The 25762-nt window shown below is 33.8% G+C and overlaps 3 protein-coding genes across 3 annotated transcripts; 1 reads left to right on the top strand and 2 right to left on the bottom strand.

The window, feature by feature from the left end:
- Nucleotides 1-513: 513 nt before the first annotated feature.
- LOC127257446 (uncharacterized) lies at nt 514-4976 on the bottom strand. The gene is made up of 10 exons (XM_051283877.1): nt 4822-4976; nt 4395-4609; nt 3916-3949; nt 2907-3037; nt 2522-2588; nt 2223-2322; nt 1850-2013; nt 1458-1504; nt 1325-1375; nt 514-1105 (listed from the first exon to the last, which is right to left on the bottom strand). Exons 1-10 carry the CDS (start codon nt 4892-4894, stop codon nt 737-739), a joined length of 1251 nt encoding a protein of 416 aa, XP_051139834.1. The 5' UTR covers nt 4895-4976; the 3' UTR covers nt 514-736.
- A 273-nt stretch (nt 4977-5249) lies between these two features.
- Nucleotides 5250-9104, top strand: LOC127257026 (eukaryotic translation initiation factor 3 subunit C). Its single transcript, XM_051283289.1, has 4 exons — nt 5250-5340; nt 5558-5627; nt 6172-7953; nt 8031-9104. Exons 2-4 carry the CDS (start codon nt 5604-5606, stop codon nt 8958-8960), a joined length of 2736 nt encoding a protein of 911 aa, XP_051139246.1. The 5' UTR covers nt 5250-5340; nt 5558-5603; the 3' UTR covers nt 8961-9104.
- Nucleotides 9105-9255: 151 nt separating this feature from the next.
- On the bottom strand, nt 9256-22610 carry LOC127257176 (protein MICRORCHIDIA 6). The gene is made up of 20 exons (XM_051283543.1): nt 22507-22610; nt 16427-16786; nt 16183-16257; nt 16045-16079; nt 15499-15580; nt 15305-15394; nt 15151-15226; nt 13932-14010; nt 13222-13350; nt 13023-13121; nt 12821-12916; nt 12596-12733; nt 12088-12180; nt 11294-11345; nt 11097-11208; nt 10630-10958; nt 10223-10332; nt 10024-10088; nt 9778-9820; nt 9256-9619 (listed from the first exon to the last, which is right to left on the bottom strand). Exons 2-20 carry the CDS (start codon nt 16776-16778, stop codon nt 9503-9505), a joined length of 2172 nt encoding a protein of 723 aa, XP_051139500.1. The 5' UTR covers nt 16779-16786; nt 22507-22610; the 3' UTR covers nt 9256-9502.
- Between the last annotated feature and the right edge of the window lie 3152 nt (nt 22611-25762).

Raw genomic sequence — 25762 nt, 5'->3', positions numbered from 1 at the left:
TTAAAAAATATTGCAAAAATACAAAAGGTAAATGTGACAAAATGTAGTACACATTATTATATCGAAATATTAGTATTTGTAATACTAATATAAAGATATTTGTAAAAAAAATAAAAATAAAATTATACAAATATAAAAATATTTTTAATGTTAAACGATAAATGTGACCTAAAAAATAACTAATAAATATAGTAGTTTTTATCAATAGATTTTATATTATTTTTATCATTTTTTTGTCCGTCCACGTAACTTAGCACTTTAATCACATTTTAAATTTTATATATATATTTTAATTTTAATTAAACTATTTATTTATCTTTATCTTAATCTATAATTATTTTTATTAAATAATAATTATTTTTACTAATATACTTTTTAATTACTTATTAATTATATTTTACCTAAATTATTTGGAACAAAGGAATATTATATATATATATATATATATACCGAAAATTATATAGATAAAAAATTTGTAGTAATAATAACAAAGCATGAATAGCAGCAAGGCACTGAATCAGTTAGCTAAAGATCAGATATAATCATCAAGGGGCAGAACAAAGGAAGAACACCATTGCAGGTTAGGTTACCGAAGAAAAGGCAAATGTAAGAAAATCTTGAAGAAAAACCTACGAGAAAGACAGCCAAGAGTGCGAGTATTCAGCAATGATGTTATTCCCACAAATATACATACTGTTGTATAGAAAGAATCCACAGATCATTCAGCAATCCCTTCTCAGCTGCTGCTCGAATCCGGTCTTCGATCCTCCCCATCCTCAGGGTTCGGCGCTGCGCCTCCAGAGAACATTCCCATCATCGACCTAAAAGCTCCCGACAACTCCTGAGGCAGATCGTTGACGTTGAGGTTTATGTTGGCGCCAAATGGGCTGCCCCCGGGATCGCTGGGTTCATTTGGTTCTCCTGATCCATTTTGAAATGGCTGCTGTCCGTGGAAGGCGTTGCCGGACATGTTCGCCAGAAAGCTGCTGATATCGGGAGAAAGTGCGTTGATGTTGAAAGGGAGGGTGTTGAGCGGGGGAGGTGCTGCAAAAGTGCCGCCTCCAAATTGGTGGTTGAATTGACCGTGACTGGTGGATGTCGAACTCTGGTAATGCAAGAACCAAAACAGTGTAAGAGTCTGGTTAAAGAAATGGCGACGAAATTAGAGCACTGTCGAGCTGCGATGTTCAAAGAGTTAATGATGATAAGAACAACCAAAAATCCTCATCTTGCTGTAAAATGGAAAAATACTCAGCAAATTTAGTTTCAAATTTTGACGGTGAATGGAAACGGTTATTATGTCGTAAGAGATAGTAAAGATTACCTGACCGGTTGCTTCCCTTTGTTGCTCTTCTCTCAGTTTCTGTTCAGCCACCTGAGGAGTACCAAAAGATAGTTACGTATAAATTCCAAATAGCACCGGTAAGACTTTCAAAGATTAAGATTGATAGAGGAACCTGTATATTTTCTTTCACTGATGCATTATTAGGGTCCAGCTGCAAGGCTGTAAAAAATACAATAAATTTACTAATTACAATGATTAGTGATGCTAACAGATTCAGCTTTCATTTGTTAGCTCAAGTGATATAATATTCATATTTTTTTATGAACATAGCGGCATGAATGAAAACGAACCAACAATTTCCTAACTATTTAGGGTTTAGTAGTAGTTCAAATTTCTGATTCTCTACACACAGGATACGACAGCTGACATTGTTGTTAGCCCAAGATCAGATGTCAGAAAAATCTCAATGGAGTTATTGTCACATTGCCTAATAAATACTTATGTTGCGGCACCAACTTGACATGAATCATGAATCCTCGTCAGGAAAATGCAAAAAACACCAACCTTTTATAAATCCTTTATCGATTGCATCCCTGTACCTCCCTTGTGCATAGTAAGCAAATCCCAAGCGACTATATGCCTTGCTGTAATTTGGATTGATCTCTATGGATTTGAGGCAATCTTTAATTGCTTCATCATATTGGTGAATTTGCGTGTATGCAGCTGCTCTGTCAAATTCAAGCAAAATGTAAAATATACCAACTCGAATATATATTATATATATATGGTGAAATTTCATGTATTCTTTCTTGGCTTTGTCCTGAGGACATATGCCATAAAAACTGAACAAACTTTTAATAAGGATTTCATGAAGAGTTTTAAGGTATTGAAATATAAAATGACAAACACCATAAAATAGTATCAACATGTTGCAGACCTGTTGCAATAGTAGACAGCATTGTGCTCGGATAAAGCAATGGCAAATGTGTACAGCTCAATTGCCTCTAGATAGTGTTTAGATTGCATGGCCTTGTTACCTGCCAAAAGAATGAAGATGAAGCATGGATTTAGGAAAGTTTCAAAGTACTGGAGATTTCAAAATTAACAATCTATGATCATATTTCTATATAAGAATTAAAAAAAAAAAGAAGAGGGTTGGAGGGAAACTTTCTTGTGCTCAACAAATTACACATAAACCAAAGAAATAAGGCACAGCTTCAAGTTAGAAAAAGATACCTTGTGATTTGAAGTTCTCTGCCAGGGTTTTCGGGTCGAATGTTTGACAACCTGACATTTGCATTTCCTGTTACCATTGTTTTACAGTTCATAAATACGAAAACATAAAAACACAATTTGTATATAAGTAAAACAAACAATATCCAATCTGGTAAAATAAAAAAGTCAATAGTTATGCTTCACCACTGAATATTAATATCCAGCAAATATCCCCTTTTACTTCAGATAAGAAATCCATCACAATTATTGGATAAAGAAACAGGGGCAAATCATATTTACTTTAGTGGATGAGGTTGAATTATTTTAGTTCAGATTTATGTAACAAGAAATTACACAAGATATATGTGCAAGTTACCCATGCTCATTAGAAAGATATGCTTCGTACCTCAACAGCTTTATGAAACAAAGATGATGCTCTATCAAGTTGGGTTTGATCATCAGATCCATCAGGCATTCTTCTGAAATAATGAATCCTTTCAAGACCACCAAAAAAATTCCCAAAAAGTTCATCTTCCCCTGTTAATGTACGAGTTAAGACAATGTTAAACCTTTCAACAATAAGATACATAACACAGAATATTAATGGGTTGCTATTATTAGCCTTTTCAAATACTCGTTGAGCCAAGATCTAATCAGCTGAAAAATATAATAGGAAACTCATGTGAAAAAAGACAATTTCCATTACTCTCACCGCCCCCCAACCTTTCATAAAAACCAGCAAGTCATGGTTGAATTGGTAAGGTTTTGAGTATTGAAGACGAAAGTTTCTCTTAGCTTTCAGTTTCAGACTCGATAAATATTATGTTTCTAATTTGGCTAGTCATTTGCTCTATAATGGTTAGAATTGATATATGATATTCAGCATGTTTCCCATCTCCTCTGGAAAAACAAGTGGGCTATTTCTTCGCAAAAGTATGCTCAATTTGCAAAACTGTGCTCAATTTCATATGTGGCAATTTTGCTAAGATCTTTTCATTACTCCAAAGGAATGAATTTGAAAAAATCGATTTATTAGTTTATATATATAATAACAAGGTTAATATTCAGCTTTCCAGGAAACTTCCCCAAGTCCAGGAATTATACTTTTCTTTGATAATGTTTTCAACTGGATAAGTTTGGCTATTCAATACTGCTATAAAAGATGGAGGCGGTAATTCAGGACCAAGTTATAGACTAACTGCAAAGAAATGCTGCTGAAAGAAGCAAGGAATATATCCAATATATTATAGAGAAGTGTTCTTTAAAGTAAAGATCTGCAGATAGATTCATAGTTACTACAGTGGAGGAACTAATAAAGCATAATAATTCTTTGCAAATAAGAACAATAAGAGAAGGGCTCAAATCCCTTTCAATGAACCCAAACAAGAACACGTCGGAAAAGTTTATATCCTCACCTGGCAAATGAAGCTCTCTCTTCCTGTCCTTGCCCTGATACAGATCAGTATAATGTACTTAATCCCATCAACGGGCAAGAATACACAACAACAACATAGAAACCCCTCAAATCATTCCAGCCACGCGTCAGTCAGAAGGGAAGAAATATATATTTAAATAATAATGCCTTAAAACCATAATAACGCCTCTTCTGCTATATTCTTTTGGAGTTTGGTTTCGGTTTTTTTACTTTGATGTCCCCACACTCCTCCATAAAAACACATTATTCCAATCTTACAAAACATTATATCCAAACTACTATTCAAGTCAAAAACCGAAAACCAGACTCCAAAAAGAAATACAGACCAGTCAAAAGGTTTAAAATTACCAATAATATGGGAAACAAGGAAAGATAATCAACTTGGGATACCTCCATAACTTGGGATAATCAACAAGAAATAATGGTAAGAGCAATAAGGGGCGGAAGAAAAGGGGATACCTCCATAACTTGGGGATTCTTTCCAGAAGATGAACTCGGTGCATCCAAACCTCCCTCATTACCACTCGAAATTGCCTCACGAGAGGTAAACATATCAACTAACGATTCACAATTCGACTGACTACCAATTGAAGAACGATCAACCTTAAAAACCTCTGCCAAACATTCCTTGGCAACCTCAAGCGCTTCACTATCAACGCCAGCGGAAGGTTCGACTGCACGCAGACAATATAAAAAATAAAAATCATTCAATCAATCTTCCTGCAGGTATAATGCGTCACAACACCGCAAGAATTAATCAAATTTGCCAGTGAATTTGAAAACCCTAAGTATCGCCCATAGTGCTTTTTTACCAATGCGGCAGTGAGTAGGGGATTCGATTGAAAAGCAGAACAAGTATAAACAGAGGATCGGAAAGAAAGATTACCGGAATCGAGGAATTGGAGGAAAGAAGTGGCGATGCGGCGGGAGAGAGGGGAGTCTGTTCTGAGATTGGCCATGGATAGGATTTGCTGCTAACTGCTCTACTGCTGGAGTCGGAGTCAAATGACTTGTGTTGAGTGCAGCCTGCAAATTCCCCTAATATACACATGTTTCTTGTATTACTGGAAAATTGAAGTACGGACTATATGTATATTAATAAAATAATTTTTTATATTTTTATATTATTAATACGAATTTGGAAAAAACATATATTTCAAACCATACAAAATCCTACTTTTATATTGTCTATAAGCCCAACTTTAGAATTGGGCTTGTTAGGAGTATAATACATGAAGCCCAATATCTTAATATTGGGCCCATAAAGGACCACATATAGTCAGCCCACAGCCCGCACTATACATAGTCGCCGCCGCCCGCTGGTTGTCGATTTAGGTGTTAGGGTTTCATTTCCTTCGTGCACTTTGCCTCCGCTCCGCTGTTCGGCATCCGCGGCGATAGTGAGGTAGGTTTTCTCTTTTACGTTTTTTTTTAATCGATTTGTGATGTGAATTGCAGAATCGTTTTTTTTTTTATTTATTTATTTACGCTCTAGATTTCTCTTCTATGAATTTTGATGAAAGTTTGTCCATTCGGATTGGAATTTTAGGCTTTTAGGTCCGGCTCGGTAGGGTATGCTTTCTTTCTATCTGAAAGTTATTGTTTTTATTGATTGGGTGCAGATTTGATCTTCGGGAGGCTGTAGAGTTCTTTGACGTATCGGAAACAATGGCATCGAGATTCTGGACTCAGGTTAGTTTGAAGTCTGGTCGTCCAGATTCACACAACGTTCTAAAAAGAGCTAATGAGATTATGAATTATTCGTAGTAGTTCTCCGACAATCGAATGGATTATGTATTGTACTGGTTACGCGAAATTGTTTATTTTGTTAGAATCTGGTTTGTGAAGTTTTCTGCTCATTCATACAATATATGGTAACACAATTGCAGCCTGTGTTAATAGTGTAAAAACGTTGTCGTTATGATTGTTATTTTTGCACTTGAGTTTGATTTTGTGTTTTGAGTTTTGGTTTAAACATTATTTTGATTTAATGTTTTGAAAGGATGTATTGTCTTGTTATTAACACCGGTGGTAAAAGAATTGAAATGAAGTGCATAGAGAATTTTGACTGAAATCTTATAGAAGCTAAGCTATGCATTAGGCTTTCTCTTCACAGTCTTAACACTTCATCCTACAAATGGATTCATGGAGTAAAAGGCATTTTTTGTTTGCTTCTACTGCCGTAAAGCTATATATTGTATTTTACTTGTAACTAAGGAAAAATTGATTGTGGCAGGGTGACAGTGATACCGAGGAGGAAGAGAGTGATTATGGCGAGGAGGAGGAAGAGAGCGTTCAGGTTGAAACAGCTGCAGCCACTGCTGCTAGCAGATACTATTCTGCAAATGCGAGCGACAGTGATGACTCTGACGGGCAGAAGCGTGTCGTCCGTCGCATCAAGGACAAACGGTTTGATGAGATGGCTGCTACTGTTGATCAGATGAAAAATGCAATGAAAATCAATGACTGGGTCAGTTTGCAGGAGAATTTTGAAAAGATTAACAAGCAGTTGGGAAAGGTCATGAGGGTTACAGAATCCGATAAACCTCCAAATCTTTACATAAAGGCTCTCGTGATGTTGGAAGATTTCTTGAACCAGGCCTTGGCCAATAAGGAGGCCAAAAAGAAAATGAGTAGTAGCAATGCGAAAGCACTGAACTCGATGAAGCAGAAAGTAAAGAAGAACAATAAAGAGTATGAGGAAATGATTAACCAGTGCAGGGAGAAGCCCGAGCTCTTCGAAGAGAAGGCAGAAGATGAGGATGAAGCTGAGGATGATGATGAGGAAGAAGATGAGGATGATGATTTTGATGAGGATCCCGAAACTCTCGAATCTGAGGGAAGCGAGGATGAGGAAGAGGCAGGGAATGATGCTGCTGAGAGTGGCGGACCTGGCTGGGAGAAGATGTTGAGCAAGAAAGACAAGATGATGGATAAGCAGTTCAAGGATCCTAGCCAAATCACTTGGGATACCGTCAACAAGAAGTTTAGGGAAATTGTTGCTGCTAGAGGCAGGAAGGGGACGGGCAGAATGGAATTAGTCGAGCAGCTGACTTTCTTGACGAGGGTTGCCAAGACTCCTGCTCAGAGGCTGGAGATTCTTTTCAGCGTCGTCTCAGCCCAGTTTGATGTTAATACAAGTCTGAGCGGTCACATGCCGATCAACGTGTGGAAGCAATGCGTGCAGAATTTGCTCACGATCCTCGACATATTAACACAATACTCAAATATCGTGGTTGATGACAGTGGGGAGGTTGAAGAGAACGAAACCCAAAAAGGGGCCGACTACACTGGTACCATTCGGATTTGGGGAAATTTAGGCGCATTTGTCGAACGAGTGGACGTTGAGTTCTTCAAGAGCCTTCAGGTTATCGATCCCCACACCCGTGAGTACGTCGAGCGGCTTAGAGACGAGCCCATGCTTTCAGTTCTCTCACAGAATGTCCAGGAATATTTGGACAAGATGGGCGATAACAGGGGCTCTGCAAAGGTTGCTCTTAGACGGGTCGAGCTCATTTATTACAAGCCTCAAGAGGTATATGATGCAATGAAGAAATTAGCCGAGCAGGAAGCAGAATCTGGGGAAGAAGCAGAAGTTAAAGCGCCAGCGGCATTTGTGTCGGTCCCTGAACTGGTGCCCCGGAAACCTTCTTTCCCGGAGAGCAGCCGAGCATTGATGGACACCCTGGTTTCCCACATTTACAAGAACGGCGACGAAAGGACAAAGGCTCGAGCAATGCTTTGCGACATATACCATCACGCTATTCTCGACCAGTTTTCGACGTCCCGCGATTTGTTGCTCATGAGTCGTCTCCAGGACAATATTCACCACATGGATATTTCTACTCAGATTCTTTTCAACCGAGCTATGGCGCAACTTGGCCTGTGCGCATTCCGGTCGGGACATGTCCCCGAAAGCCATGGTTGCCTTTCTGAACTCTACACTGCTGGCCGAGTGAAAGAACTGCTGGCGCAGGGCGTCTCCCAAAGTCGATATCACGACAAGACACCCGAACAGGTCGCTGTTTAACTTAATTAGAGTTTCTATTGGTCATCGGTTCTAACGGGCTTTTAAATTATTCGAATTTTTTGCAGGAACGCCTCGAGAGACGGCGGCAGATGCCCTACCACATGCACATAAATCTCGAGCTTCTCGAGGCTGTACATCTGATCTGCGCCATGCTGCTAGAGGTCCCGAACATGGCAGCCAACGTCCACGACGCTAGACGAAAGGTCATTAGCAAAAATTTCCGGAGGCTTCTGGAAGCCAGCGAACGACAGACGTTCATCGGCCCTCCCGAAAATGTCCGCGACCATGTGATGGCCGCCACTCGAGCCCTCCGGCAGGGCGACCACGAGAAAGCATTTGCCGTCGTCAACTCCCTCGACGTATGGCGCCTTCTTCGCAACAAAGACAGCGTTCTCGGAATGGTGAGAGCTAAAATCAAGGAAGAGGCTTTAAGAACCTACCTTTTCACGTATTCGTCGTCGTACGAATCCGTGAGCCTCGACCACCTGTCGAAAATGTTTGACCTCTCCGACGGCCAGACCCACAGCATCGTCAGCCGTATGATGATCAACGAGGAGCTCGACGCCAGCTGGGACCAGCCGACCCAATGCATCGTCTTCCACGATGTCGCGCATACCCGGCTCCAGGCTCTTGCATTCCAGCTGGCGGATAAAGTGTCGATCCTCGCCGAATCTAACGAAAGAGCTATAGAAGCGCGGATTGGCGGTGGTGGCCTCGACGGCCTCCCGCTCAGGCGGAAAGACGGGCAGGATTATGCGGCTGCCGCCGCTTCTGGCGGCGGCGGCAGGTGGCAGGACTTCTCCGGTCAGGGTCGACAAGGCAGCAGCGGTGGTAGGGGTGGATATGGCGGCGGCGGAAGGGCGTCGGGATTCAACAGGGACCGGTCAGGGCAGTCGGGAGGTTATCGTGCCTTTCCGACGGGATCGTCGGGCCGGGGCGGGCAGGCGGATGGGTCGACCCGGATGGTCAGCCTCAACCGGGGAATTCGTGGTTAGTCAAAATTTTTTTATTTTCAGTTGAATGAATACTTGTGAACTTTTTTGGTTGGTACTGAATTATTGTTGAAAGTTTTGACAGCATGATTCTGTTGTTCTTTCTGAACTTCATTTTGATTTTATCTTATTTCTGAACTTAATCGATGTGATTTTTTTTATTTATTTGAGATTTATTATTATTATTATTATTATTATTATTTTAACTATACAATTCTAATACACTATATCTTGTTGTAAAATGTCACATTCAATTCATCATTTAAGCAAAAATTAAAAATTTATGAAGATGGATAAATGGAAAAGGAAGATGAATAGTAATTTTGGAACACATAGATACATTGATTGCTTAAAGGCGATGCCATACAAAAAGCAGCTTGCTTCAACAATGCCAAAATGCAAGCTTTCTTGCATCAACAAAAGTTTATACTTGAAAAACCAAAGCAAAATACATACAAGAACAATGAAGGGAAAACCCGACACCTTAAGCTCGGAAAATTTGCATTTTCACAGCAAGGCAAAAAACCAAAAAAATAGGAGAAAATTTAGACAGATTTGATCCCTCTATTGTTCTGCTCAACTCTCTCCAAGATTTTCGATTCTAGCAGCAAACGGGCGTACTCCCGCTGCGCTCCTTTTACTTCTTCTGTTAGTCGTGTTACCTGGACGAACATGAGAAACAATTATAATTAACATGGGATACAAAATCAGATGTTGTCGACGGACTCCTACTGTTATTGAATGTCATCACAGCCCCTTCCCCGGCAATTTTCACATGTAATGTAAATTGCTGAGAGCCGAGGGAAAGGACTTGAAATACCTTCTGATTGAGCTCTTCGTCTTGTTTCTCGTACTCTTCGCATCTGAATAAAAATATAATAGAATTCAAATATCTTTGGTTGTGTTTTTTGGAATAGTAGAAGTTTTGAATTAAAAATGTGCTTGACGTTGTAGATGTTTTGAATGAAAACTAAATTTTGGGTGTAATATATTAAATAAAAAATACATAGTATATCATGAGATGATCGAATGCAATGGAAAAGAGAGGTGATGAAGTAAGACTTACTGAGCCTTGAGCCTTTTGTTTTCTTGAATTATGGCAGCCGCGTCTTGATTTACAGTACCAACCACCTGCTCCATCAAAGGGGGAATATCAGTAATGGGAGTGCATCGAAGAATCCATCAATGAATGGTCGAATTCCAAAAAGAACAAAACGAAGAAAATATTGAAATTAGAACAGCAGTTTTCTTGTATAATCAATCACCTCTACAACTCCACCATCAGAATTATTGGCTGGAGTCGCCGTAGTTTCAGTCCTTCTAATTTTCTTGGGTTCAGCACTCTGGGCATGCGCTTTTCGCTTTGAAGGTGGCCCTGCAAGAAGAAATGCAAAAGGAAATCTATAAGTTTTAAGGATTTGAAAGCTCAAGGAAGATTTTGAAAGTGTATACCGTCTGCACGGTTCCCAATAAAAAAAATGTTATTTTCTCTAATAAAACATCGCGTCAAAATACTATTTAAATTAAAATTGATATGAATAGGATCAAATTCATATCAAAACCAAACAAAATCCTAATCGCTTTAAGTACTTATCACCTCAACAGAGACTGAGGTTTAATCCCGCATTATTACGGACAAGTGTTGTAATTGAAACAAAAATCAATTTCTTACCCTCTAAAAATTGTTCAATAAGTGCCCCCATTGGGTTACTGTATTCTTTGGTGGCCTGATTTGATCGTACTTGATGTCGACTGGAACTGACTGCAGAAGGTGCTTTAGCACCAACAACATGGTCGGACGGATTTTTAGTCAGCACAACAGGCTTGAATATACTATTTGGCTGCTTGGATGGGGCCGGAATTTGAGCATTTGATTGCCTGGATGGGGCCGGAATTTGAGCATTTGGTTGCCTGGATGGAGCCGGAATTTGAGCATAAGAGGTTGTGTTCGGTCGAGGATTTTTTGTAACCTGATAACCAATAAGTCCACAATGGTAATCCCTGCCAAATTTATGAATCAGTTTTCAAAATGACATCAATTCCTCGGCACAAACAACCAGAATTCACTGTAAATATACATTTGCTACAAATTATTGAGAAGTATTTGGTTTGATCTATATTTGTCGAGGAATCACAAACCAGTATTCGAGTGTCATTTCTTTGAGCCGGGCTGCAAGCTTCAGAAAAACTGGAGTTTTTTCGAAATCTTGCTTGTTATGTGTTGGCTGAATAAAATTAGCTTCTAAAACCCCTGCGCAACAATGGCCCACGACTTATATAAATCAGGGAAAAGATACATAGATTATTGGAGATACACCAGAAACTGAAAATCTTACCCACAACGCCTCTACCTCGGTTTGTTGAGTAGGCTACGACGTGCCAAAATGGCTGCAGAAAGAAGAGAGGACAGACATGGTTGTATGATAAAGATCAGTAACGAGATAAAAGGGAAGTAACACATTTTATCCTTACTCTTCAAGGTGTACGTAATTATCTTAATATAAAAAGATATCTTTTGCCATTAGGACCAAACTAAAATAGAATGTCCGTACGTTGCTGGCAAGATAATGATAATCTTCTAACTAATTCGTACTTAGTATTACAAACCCATACATCGGAACATGTGAATATGGCTTTCCCAATCCCAATAGGTGGTTCTGATAATTTTGAAATTAGTTAAGAGAAATGTTACAGTTATCAAGAGCTTAAGTGACTTTTGAACACAACTATACACTTTGGTATCAAATCTACCATCAAAATCACTTGCATAAATACGTAATCCGCCAACAATAACTTCAGTTAAGATAATTCTGACATAATATAAGAAAATCAAAAGTGCAAAAATTTCAGTGAATGAAAATCTTTGTCCAGTATCCAAATTCATTTATAATTTTCACACAAAAATTTTCTAATCCACACCCAAAATCTAGCCATTGCTCATTTACTCTATCGCATCATACAATTGACACATTTTGTATACAAGAAATTACAAAAGAAAAATCAATTCCAGTTATTACCATTCAATCTCACCACATTCGCATACTATTTATCATGACTAATCCAAACAAAACCGTAACAATTTAAAACAATGAATAATATAGATGCATATAGATGAAGTAGAAGTACTCACCAGTATTAATCTATTCTTGTGGTAGACATTAAAACCATGCACGTTGACATCTGGAGCTTCCTTAACAAACCCAATGGTTGTGAGTATTTGACCCTGCAATCAACAAAGGGAGTAGCAAAATAAATGTCCAAGAGAATGGTCCGACAAGCAACTGAAAACCATAAGAGAAGATCTTTATAGTAAGAACACATATAGATTTATAATCATATATTCACTAAATTTAGAGCAGATTCACAAAGTATACAAAGATGTGAATTTAAGTCATCTATCCGCCGGACCAATGCAAATTGAAGTATTAAGACTAATTTTTGAGGTTTGAATTTATTCAAAAACAGTTTATTCCTGTGAGAACAGTATATCATTAGGTGCGCTTTCTCAATTACTACATTCAATATCAATCCACTTGAGCAATATTTATGCATGCATTTAAGTATGCGCATCAGCATTTGACATGTGTTTTTATCTATCTATTGTGTGTTTGTAGGAATTTGAATAAACAAATCCTCACCTCGGCATTATGTGGCCGGTACAAAATGAATTCAGGGAATTTGAGATCATTAGCTATGCTATGAAACTCAACAACTTGTCCACGCAATATTATGCAGAAGTTGTCCTCAATTTTCAAGTAAAGAATAGACAAATATGCCTGCACAAATGTGAAGACTAGACATTACTATGATATATAGCAGAATGATTTTTATCCAATGATTTAACATATATGGCACAAACTTACACGAAGTGAATAGTGAATGCGGAAAGCAAGATGTTCAGTTGTTTCCTTCTTGGAAGAAACTTTCTGATTATTGTTTCCCTTGGATATACAGATATCCTGATACAAAATTTTATATGCGGATGCTAGTCAGATCTCTACCTAGGAAAAAATAAATCATTGCAGTGAAAATCAGTGGTCGTGGATATAATAAACAAATCCATACCCCAGGATCTGATTCGAAATCAAGTTCCAACTTTCCTACATCATCATGCCATAAATTATAGATGATTATCCTTGTACCATGATCACGGGTTTCATCACACTGCATTATCAAACATAAAGGATAAATTAAGTATGAAAGCTGACATTATCAGTTGTAAGAAAAAAAAAAATGCAATTATTGGCCCGGAAGTTATACACACTTGTTTCAGAAGTTCAGCAGTTGTAGCAAATGGAGACCATTGTAACAAGATGGACAGATTGCTATTGTGTTGTTCTTCACTGTGTATTGGAGTCCATTTGCCACTGTGTGAATCAAACTGGTAATCAACCTGTGTAAACACAAAGTAAAAATCTTTCAAGGAAAGCTCAGCATATACCAAAATTGAATTCACGAATACCAACATGCACTGCATCACAACAAAGTTAATTGGTCATGAGAAGAGAGTTCAAAGAAACAGAGAGAGCACTCATACATCAGATCAGTAAGTATAAAAATTAGGCAAAATGTCACTGTCTACAATAAGAAAATCCTGAAAATACAAATGAGGGAATTCTTAAGCATTAATAAAACATTAATATGTAGATGCATGTTCCATTCACCTTTGAGGCTAAAGAACACAATATGATAACCCTCGTAGACTTCTCTACTTAGCGCTTTCATATGAAAATCAAGAAGCTGAAGTCAGAGATCCACAAGAATCTCATAATAGTTTATGGCAATGATGTCTTTGAAGAACAATAGTCATTAATGGATAGTGTTTTAGCATTGCAACAACAATTAGAACCAAGAAAATGAAGTTCCTCGGTGACATAGAGTTCGCAATTTTCATTTTTTTACAACAAGCCACACTCATTTAATCACCTTATCCCTTCAATTGGATATAAAATTAGACCAGAACAAGAAACTGACCATTGGAACCAATATTCTATCCTGTCTTGTTTGCATTAAAAATGTATAAGATAGTAGACCGACACTTTGGGTCGACTTCCTGATTAAGAGAAAAAAGAATAGTAAAACATGTTAGAAAGGTGAGATAATGTGGTTTCAATTTTTTTATCACTACATCCAAAAACAAAATGCACAAAAAGGGGCCAACTCATATCATCAAACCGACCTTATTCAATATATAACGAGCACCTTGACTAGAGTGATAATAAGGAAGATATTTGTTACAATTTTATAATATTCTGACTGAATATTCTAGTCATTTTAGCCATGGTAATATCAAGTATGTATTATTGACACTCCCATCAAGTTACCATAGAGATAAGCAATGTAACAAAGATGTAAGCTTGCATCTACAAATTTAATGCCCCAAAAATGCAACTCTTCATTAATCTCACTTAATTGGATAAAAGACTGGACACATAACAAATTAATGGATATAAGTAGGGAAACATCAGTTACGATATCATCAAATTATTATCATCAATGAGATAACTATCTAGGGATCTATCAAGCCCTGATTCTTCGAACAAATGAATAAGGCATATGATAGGAAAAAAAAAATAAAAAAATGAGTACACTAAAATGTGTGCAAAAGGTATTCCAGGTTCTTCTACCATATTTTTCTTTACAATCCTTAACTATTATCTACAATGTTGATATAACTTCTAATCAATAATCTGCCCAAAGAACATTCATGAGCAGAAGGCAAAAAGGAGCACAAAGCATACAGATCACCAAAGCTTCGGAAGAAGGTATACATTAACAACTCTCCTTTTTCTGGCAGCACAGTTACTTAAACTAAACAATGCCTATGCTCTTTCTTGAGCAAAAAGCATAAGACAGATTACATCTAGATACAAATAATGAATAAAATAAAAATAGTTGAAATAAAAAGATTTTCAGTTACATTAAATACAAAGGATTTTTTTTTCCTGAGTGAGGGATTAAGGGGCACCCAAAATGTATCCAAACATGGCCACCGTGTTTCAAGAGAAGAGTGTTTCCTCAGTCATTAAAGGAGTTTGTGTTTCAATTTTAGGTTTTTAGAGAAACGTAAATGCAACAATATATAAAATGTGTTAGGCAAGGAAGCAAATCGTAACACAATCTACCCAAAAATAACAACCAAACTTAAGAGGGTAGCCGAGTAGACTTCCACAAACAAAGAAAGTAAGGTAACCTGTTCCTCTTGCTACGGCTGAAGACAATGACATCAGCCCCAAGTCTCATAGAGCTGGTCTTGAAGCCATTTCCATCTGAAATGCAGCAAGTTAGAAATACAAAGTTTCCTATAACAAAACATTACCCTTGTTTGTTAATGTTTTCTTACTTACATTGCCCTATTGCATTTTTTGACTTCTTATCAGAAAACCCGAAACTAAGGCAGCACCGCATAGCTTCAGGAGTCATTCCACCACCATCATCTTATAGAAGACAGTAAAGAGAACACTTATAAACTTTCGAGTGTATGAAGGATAAAAGCCAAGAAATTTATACTTGTCATTGTAAGCCAAAAAAAGTTAAATACCTTGAATTAACAGAGCAGTATTTCCATCCCTGGGATTTGCAGTTTTATCTACATTAACAAAGGTGGCAGCTCCATTTCGTATCTACTAATTAAATAGATATTAAATACAAATATAATGAACTACTCATTTATGGATCTAAAGTGCACACTTTCTGTATTTTCATTTACAATAATTTGCGCATAATCGTAAAACTTTTGCTAAAATAGAAGAAGATCATAAGAGGAAAGAAAAACATGCACCAAAGCTATTGGTACCTTGTCTGATTTGAAAACAGATAATACTTGTTGAAAGGAAATACGAAAATGAATCACATTGTACTATTGTAGTATATGATGTAACCAGTTAAAAATGAGAGATTAAAGTAACTCCAAGGCCAGGGTCAAAACTTTACATACTCAGCACAAGCAACCAATAAAAAATATAAATAAACAAAAAAAACAAAAAAAAAAAAAACCAAGCATAATAAGAAGCTGTCTAGTTGTTGATGGCATCATGATCAAAATATGAACTAACAAAAATGAGAAATTGATTGCAAGAACAATTACCTCATCAACAGCATTATCAACCAGTTCTGCTATGGCTGCAACAACAGTGAGGAGATGTGAGATGAGAATGCATTAAGTACCGGCATCTAATACAATATACCCAAGTTGAAACATGAAACTCCATTCAACATCACATACCGCCGAAGGCCCATTTATGTGAAGTGGCATTGGAATGAAGAAATTTGGGATGGATATGAACATGACCTGTGCCATCTGCCAATCAAACAGGCAAACATTAAGAATCAAATCAGATAAATCTGGCACTGAAAACATGGAGCAACAGATGTAAGCAAATAAACTCTTCCATAACATGAAACTTGATTTTTCAGAAAGTTTAGATAATGTCTTAACGAGATAGTCTTTGACTATCAGAGAGCATTACTTAGGCTGGGTGGCTTAGAAATGAGCCTGTCATTGTAATTCCCAGCTTTCCAAAACTGACGACAAATGGGGGCAGGAGATATTGATGATGTAGAACAAAGGGTAGAATTATCAACTGAAGGCCCGCCTCGATTTGCAACACTTGCACCAATGTTTGGCACATTTAAAGAGGCAGACATATTTTCCTCAATGCAATGCCCCCTAGAAAGGGATTTGGATTCTTCAGACCTAGAAAAATAGATTTGGGGGTACACATTTTGTTGTGATCCTCTGACGAAATGTTGCTCCAACTTTACAGCCTTTGTACCAAGCTCTTGAAGACCATGGTTGCTACTTAAGTTGTTAAAACTCATCTTAACGACTGGAAAAGTAGAACATAAGATATTAGCCACTAAATAAATAATGAGAACTGTAATCTCACTTTGAATAGACAAAACAGGGTTCAGACACAAAATAGAAAAGCAAACCATAAAACTTCTAATATGGTATGAAACTTAATTTCTATCAGTAAACGAAATAAGTCAACGAACTAAAGTGGTAACCTTGTCCCAAGCTGAAAGCCAAAATAGAAACTGTTTTCTAGATATGAGAATGAAATTCTGACAAGTATTAATAAATAATGATAACTTACCTTAAAGGACTACTACCAAGCATGGAAACCTAACTCCAAAGATATCTTTAGCCATTTAGAATATTACAAATCTTCGACTTTTTTCTCCTAGTAATGTGCTTCATAACAACTTACAAGGCCAAAATGAGGAATTAAAGCAGCTAAGTTGGTCATCCCCATCCAATGTTGTTACCTCCTTGTCAACAGACCCATGTTCTAATGAATCAAATGTATTGTCCTCCACATCCTAAGGTTCTCTATCCAAAGGGCAAGCCTTCAACCATTAATATTGAACATAAATTTTTGTTCAGACACTCATGAAGGGGGTGGTAGGGTTATCTAGCTATAGAACACAATACTTACGGCAGCAAGACATATGAAGAAGATAAATGATCACCTAATAAGATGAAAATCATAAAAAGAAAAAAAAAAAAAAGAAAAGAAAAAGATGGCAATGAATGACAGAAGCAAGGCAGCAACACATGATATCTAACTAATTAATTTAACTTTCTAACCTAACACTACTATTTTACCCTTGAAAAAATGTAGTTGTAGCGGGAAAGGCGAACAGGGAAGATGCTTGTGTGGGGGTGATTCAGCTTTCAACCGTTCAACAAACCTATCACAATAAATTAGGGCCACCAGGCTGCTTCGCCCCACCCCACTACACCTAAAAGAAAGGTAGGGATATCCAATTTTCATCACATTATAAATTCCTAAGTGGGTTGGCCTAAGTCCAAACATATAGGCTCTATTTACTTACGTACTTTTGTAGATTTTAACACTATTCATCAACAGTAGCTTTTTCAAAAAACATAACATCACATATCTATTTCATCTGCATAACCTCACATCAAATATCGAATTTTTTACAATTTCTAAATTTTTTTAAAACTCTAAAAACTTCTATTTAAACAGAGCTATAAATTCTAATTTAATAAAACCACATCCAATTCTCTTCTTGTAAAATGCTACTTCTTCTTTAGCTTCAACTCGGGTTCTTTGACTTTGACTTCATCTTTTATTGACTAGACGTTGACCAAAAAGTTACAAATATAAAGGGTTTTTTTGTTTTGTGTTTCGCTTTGAAGGGTAAATTTTTTATATGAAATATAGGAAATTGTGTAGATAATATAAAAATAATGAGTGTGTAATATAATAATTTTTTGGGAACACGAAAAGGAACACACCCAAAATTATTCGTTTATTTTGCTAATAGTTAAACTCTTTTGTTTCTTATGTCTAAGCATAACTCTCTCATTCTTCTTTGGTAGTCTAGTCATTAAAAATCGACACCTTTTGAGTTGTATATATTACAATTTTTAAAGTCCACAACTTCAACATTTGTTACTACATGTTAGACTATTAATTTGACCTATAGAACATATTGGTTAATATCTAAAAGTAAGATAATGATAATTTCAATAATTTTTGTATATAGAACCAAAAAAAAAAAAAAAAAAAAAAAAAAAAAAAAGCCTGAAACCAACATATGTTAGCCTACTCAAACCCATAAATGGTGGGATGTGAGCTAACTTGGCACATTGGTTAACTTTGATGGCTCTTTTAACTTCTACATGGTCATTTCTTAGATGTATACGTCATCCATTGATAGCCATCAAAACGACCTTATGGTCATTGACCTAGATGATGAAGAAGTTTGTGATTTGATACTATATGTTAGATTTTAAGGCAACTATTGGTTCTTCTATATGTGTATATATATATATATATTACGATGCTTGATTTTTTTCCCGTCATTAAACGATGTGTCAACTACTAATATGGGTTTATTATTTACTATAATCTTAAGAATTATTTTATCCCATATATTAGATTGGATATGGTAACATAGTTAAGTATATTATGAACCAAATATATTATTATAATAGAGAAAATGCCTCTATCAACCATTGGTTTGGATTTCAAATCCAAATCAACACTATTCAACTAGCACGGTTTCTAATAAAAATATACTAATTTTTTCACAAAGCTATCATACCAAGATATTTAAACTAACATTTTCAAATCAAAATCCCAAACTCAAATCAAAACCAAACAAGCCCCATAATCTCTCGTTCTAAACACCCTTCAAAATGTGTTACATTGATGGCATATACATGGTTTGTTTACTTGTATATTTCCTATGATGTTTTTCTATTCAATATTCTGATTTTTCTCTAAAAATATCATACTCCTCTTGTCTTCTAAAATTATGCTTAGTTCTTTTTGTCCATTTTCTAAAAATGTTTTTATTTTCTTATTTAATAAACAATTATACAAACTTTTTGTACTTTCTATGTTCCACAAACGTATCGTATCCACGTTTCCGTTTCTGCACGTTCTACATTTAATGTCACATTTCTTTTTAAAAAAAAAATTACAAACTTTAATCACATTTTAAATTTTCTAATTTATAATTTTAATTAAACTAATTAGTTATCTTAATTTTAATCTATTATTTATATTGTATTTTAATTACTTTTACTAATACATTTTTAATTATTTACTAGTTATAACTCTCATTAATTTTCGTGTCTACAATAACCATGATACCATATCTAAGACAAAAAGAGTACTTTTGCTATAAAAAACAAAAAATAACTGAAAGTACACACTCACACTAAAACCCATAATAAAAAGTATGAGCATATTTTTCAAGTCGGAAAGAGTATTTAATATCAAGTTTCTATTCAAACTATCACATCCCCTAGTTATTCTAACACAAAATTAACCCCTACATCAAATTTAAGGAAAAAATAAAAAATCAACCCCAAAACACAAAAACTAAGGGGGTATTGTGTTTTGTAATTAAACATAATATGAATGTGATGTTTTATAAATAAATAAATAAAAATTAAAAAAATATCTTAGTTATATGGAACTCTAGAAATTGCATAGTAAAATTTTTTTGGAAAATATAATAAGTATTGAAGATAACAAAGCCTAAGCCGTAAGGTGTGTTTACTTGGCATGTTTTCATTTTTTTTTTTTACAACAACACTTGTGTTTTAATAAAATGCACAAAAAAACTTGTATTTTATTTATTGTGTGAAACCCATTGTGTTAAATTAAAGTGTGCACAAAACACCTTTTTTCGTCCAAAACTGATGAATGTAAATACAAAGTTAATTATGCAAATTTTATAAAGATAAAAGAGGTAAATATATTAAATAGTCTTTTTCTAATAAAATAAATAAATAAATAATTGATTAATCTTTCATTTTATAATTTTTTTTAGATAAACTGTTATCTCGATTTTGCAAAAACTATAAAAATAAGGGATCAATCAATTTTTTATTTATTTATTTAATTAAAAAAAAAAGGACTATTTAAGATATTTTACCTCTTTTATTTGTATAAAACTTGCATAATTAGATTTGATTTTACACTCAAACATCAACTTTGGACGAAAAGGGTTTTTTGTGCAAAATTTAAAACACAAGGGGATTTCACGCAATAAATAAATACGAGGTGTTTTGTGTATTTTTACTAAAACACAAGAAAGTGTTGTATAATTTACCCTTCAATATATTTGAATATGATATCCATATCCAATAACTATTTTACATTTTAAAAATGAATAAACAAACCATACATTCATGTCAAGTAAATTCCCCTTGAATCACATCATACATTCACTTATTATTAAAATACATCCAACTAATTTGAAATTCAAAACACCTAAAGAATGTGTTGGATGTGGTGTAAGAAGTTAAGCACTAAAACTTTTGAGTTATATATAACATGTACTTTGCCCACACACAATAATTAACAATTCAACACAAAATATCATTTTTTATATCATCTACGTGTTTCCTCAAACTTAACACCAAAAACTAAAAACAATTATGATTTGAAATAAAGTTTTGATTTGAGTTTTTATTTAAATAGTATTTTGTGAATAGTATTGATTTTGGATTGAAATGGTAAAAGAACATATATGTTTGTTTAGGGTTTTGGTTTTGTATTGAATTTTGGATAGTAAATTTTATTTTTGAATAATTGTTTCATGCGATATAAATACATATCGGTGTGTTGTTTTTAATATAATAGTGATTAGTAAGGTAATATAAAAAAATAAAAATATATATTAGATTTAATATATTTAGGGAAAAAATAATGAATAGTAAAAAATTTTCAAAAAAATCCTAACGGACCAAACTAAGAACACCCTAAAAGTGTTTATTGTAACACTCTCTCCATTCGGAATAATTATACCAGTTTTTCTTTTTTATTGTCTACTATGAACTTATGCATAATCAATTTATAGTACAAAGTTAAATCTACTCACCGTTTTATCAACCCTATTTTAACAAATAATAACAATTTTGTCACTATTTTTTCTATTCACCTCACTATTTTTTTAACAAATTCTTAGTAAATTTTCAATAATACGGGACTTCACTTTTTACCACTTTATTTTTATATTAGAATATATCCAATAAAAATGGGATAAGTATCCCGTACATAAGGGCATTAAAAAATTAGTAAGATTGGAGTCAAAAACACTTTTTCTTACATCCCATGTAAAAAAAGACGGGGGGTATTAGAAAATAGTAATGTTGGGAGTAAAAAACACCCCATACAACATCCCATGTAAAAAAAGAAACTCGTCCCTGTCCCGTAAGGGATGGACTGATGTTGTGGGAATGGACTTGTGATCGAGAGGTCATGGATTCAAACTACAACGCCTTCACATCTTGTCTGTCACGTATAATTTGGTTAGTATGACTGGCCTTGCCGGGCCTAGTTTGCAGGTTAATAAGTTCGGCCAAAATTATTAATGACATGTGGGGCGAACTCATAGCTAAAAAATAGTGAGGTTGGAGTCAAAAACACCCCTACAACATCCCATGTACAAACGAAACCATAGCGTGAATCCACAACCATAAAGTCATGGATTGAAATTCCGGAAGATTGTCAGCTAATTCACCTTATCAAATCAAACAATTATTCTAAGATCTAAAGCATTTAAACAAAATCAAATCACAAGAAAACCAACACATAAATGTTCAGATCTAAAGCATTTAAACCAACAAAAACACAAGATAACCAAACACATAACTTTTATTTTCTTTCTCTTTTTTCCAAAAGTAACTTTCTCTCTCCTACACATTACTTTCTCTCTCCTACAGATCAAATATTACCAAACTAAGACTAGAAGAAGATCCCACTTATCTTGTGAATAAACAACTAAACTAAAGTAAAAAGATAACTATGAAAAGCTATCAAAATAGAAATAAATGAACAAAACAATCTCAACCTCAAATAAATACACAATGTGTCCACCTTACTATCTTTGAATCTGCTCAACACAGAACTGCTGTTCTGTTCATAACAAAAAACCATAAAAATAAAAAAGAAAGACACAATATATATATATCTTTTCTTCTTTAAATTCTGGTTTCTGAAATTCAAGCAAACACAAACCCTAACCCAGCAACCCATGCGCTAAGCTTCAACCATACCTGTGTATTGATCTTCGCAAATTCAGTGAGCGGTAGGCTTCCAATAATCCAATTTCTTCTCCAACTGAAACCCTAAAACTGTTCATAGGTTTTGGCTTTGGAAATTGATAGTGATGGAAAACTGAGCATTAAATAGGATGAATTAAAAATTTTGATAAAAGATAAATTTTTGATAAGTGAAAATACAAATGTAACCTTAATAATAAAAATAATCATAAATCTACACCATTCAACTAAGGATAAAAGAGGGAGGAAAAGATCAGTGGGCCCAGAATAATTGATTCTGTGGAAGACAGCTGTACAGAAACTCTAGAATTTATAAAAAGTAGTTGGGATGAGCTTGATTTTTTATTTTAAATTCAAATTATTATTCAAGATTATATATGCTCTATATAAAGAATTATATTGATAATATAAAAAATAATACTATCTTCATTCTATAATAAAATATTTATTTTTTATTTTAATTTGTCTCATAATAAAGTATTTATTTTATTTTTTAATAATTGTATTATCTGCCTAACATTACAAATACCCTTATAATTTACAATATATTATACAAATGTCATTACATTTATATCACACGTGCCAATAAAGTTATTTTAGTCATTTCTATTTTATTCATACTATATTTCAATATAATACTAATATTTCTAAAATTACGTGCAATAAACAAATATATTTACTTATGAAACGGGAGGAGTATTTTATATTAAATTATTATTTTTTTAGTAGATAAAGTGTAATACTTTTTTCGTTTCGTCACAGATGATCCTATTCTTTTATTGGTACAAAGATGATTTTTTTTAATTTTTGGTAAATTTATCAATTTTAAATATATTTAACAAATATAAATCAATTTAATTAAACTTCTAATATTTTACATGTAGGACCACTTAAAATCCCTTTATTTCTATCTCTCTTCTCAATTAACAAATATTTTTATTTATCTTTAAAACTTCTCATTTTTTATAAAATTAATTTATGGTAAGAATAAATAAATATATATTTTTTTTATTCATTTGTATTATATAAAATTTTATTGTCTACAAAATGATAACCGTATTGCATATATTTTATTGAAATATAATTCTAAAAATATTGAAAATACCAACAATACTACACATATAAAAAGTAATAAATATTATCAAAATTAAAATATTTATACATATATATATATATATTGTACAAAATTTCTCTTTCTATAAATTCTTACAATTTTAAAATATATGTATATCTTATTATCAATGTATATAAAAGTGTCATGTTTAATATATATACAAAAATATATATCTATTGTTCATGTTTATGATTTGACAATAGCATATTTATTTTACTTTTTGTATTGTACCTACTTTTTTTCTTTAATACATTTATTAATCTTATACTTATATTTACTAACTATGTTTTTTCAATTTTCAAATTTATAGTATTTGTAACATCAACAAAGGAAATAATAAACTTGTATATTAAATAAAAATTTGTTATTATTGAAATTATTTTAAAATATATAATTTAATAATTGAACGAAAGATAATTTAAAATTTTATCTTTTATGAGATTTGTGAGTCATTGGCCATGTAAAAATGTGTCAATATCCATGATTTAACGCACATACAATGATAATAGATCAAAAAAGTTTTGTTACACACGTGTATTCAACGTGTTTCACCTCATTCAATCCTATTTTTACTCCATTTGATGAATCATCCACAATGGGTCATCTCATTTATCTTTTATCAAACTTTTTTTTTCCAATCAGATTGCAGTGATGGAGCTTGAATAATAGTTTAAAAATAATTAAATGCAAAACCGAGTGATGAGAAACGTCAATAGCTATTTATTACATAGCAAAATTGCTCGATTGAATGCCGATATTGATGGTTGGTGGAGAGCAAAGTGAAGTGGTTTTTCATTATAAATCTGCATAAATTATTTTTTGAAAAATGTCGATTTAGAAAGAAAGCAAAGAAAGAGTGAAATCCTTTTGGTAAGTGCAAACAATGTCGATCCAAATGAGTTTATGGAGGTTGAGAGATAAGAGGTTGAGATAAGGAATAAATAAGAATAAAAAGTGATTTGATGCGGCATCTTTTGCACCAAGGCTTTTCCAAGTTGAATCAAAATATTAGCATACACTACAAAAAAATAATATATTTGTAACGGAATTTCGTTCCTAAAGTTCACGTAGCTAACGTAATTCCATCTCAAATTTCGTCTCTAATATCATTAGTAACGGAAAAAATAGATTTAACAACGAAAAAATCTTGTTACAAAATGAATATTTTTTTGTAGTGATAGAAGCGCAGGGAATATGGTATAGATACCGGGGGAAGTCGGCTAAACAAAAACCGATGTAGCTACTCTTATGTACGGTATAAACTTCGAAAGGGTTGGAACTCTTGATTACTCACAAATTTATTTCAACATCAACAGGTCAATTTATAGGACTTACAATTATGGTGTATTTGTTTGGGAGTTTGAATTTTAAGTTGAAACTTGAATAGTAAAAATTTTGAATTAAAATGGTTGTATAATGTGATATAAATAGGTGTTGATTTGATATTGTGAATGTAAAATTAATTTTTAGTATAACATAAATGTATGTATTTTATTTGATATTTTTTTGAAAAAAAAAATACTCCCTCCGTCCCAAAAGTATAGTCTTATTGTGTTGTACACATGATTTAAGGAATATTGATATTATATTGGTAGTCGGTAAAAAGTATGGACAAATGACTTTTTTGCCATTGTGAGTATATTACTGTAAAAAGTAGTGACAATTTTGTAATAATAATAAAAAAATAGGGATAGTTTTATGGTGATATGATTATTTATGAAAATGAGACTATTGTTTTTTTACGGACAAAAATGATAAATAAGACTATTGTATTGGAATGAAGAGACTAATAAATAATAGAAATCCTAATAAATCTGTCAAACAAACGTACTATTAGCATATCATCTTATGAAATAAATATGTGATAAATTTTTTCCATTGCCCCTCTTATTATCTTATGATTATAATTGTATTACGCTCAACTCAATCAATGTATATTTATAAAGAAAATAATATATATTTCCTCTGACTTTTAACAATTTATTCATTTTTTTTATTTTCGTCTGTTCCATAACAAAGTATTCATTTTTTTTAGTAACTGTACTATCTACTTAATATTACAAATACTCTTCCAATTTACAATATATTACATGAATGTCATTACCTTTATATCATACAATACTAATAAGGGTAATT

This window comes from Andrographis paniculata, unplaced genomic scaffold (genome assembly GCF_009805555.1).
Source record: "Andrographis paniculata isolate CXL003 unplaced genomic scaffold, ASM980555v1 Contig57END, whole genome shotgun sequence".
NCBI lineage: Eukaryota > Viridiplantae > Streptophyta > Magnoliopsida > Lamiales > Acanthaceae > Andrographis > Andrographis paniculata.
Note: the sequence above shows the minus strand (reverse complement) of the source record. Positions and strands in the feature narration are given on the sequence as shown.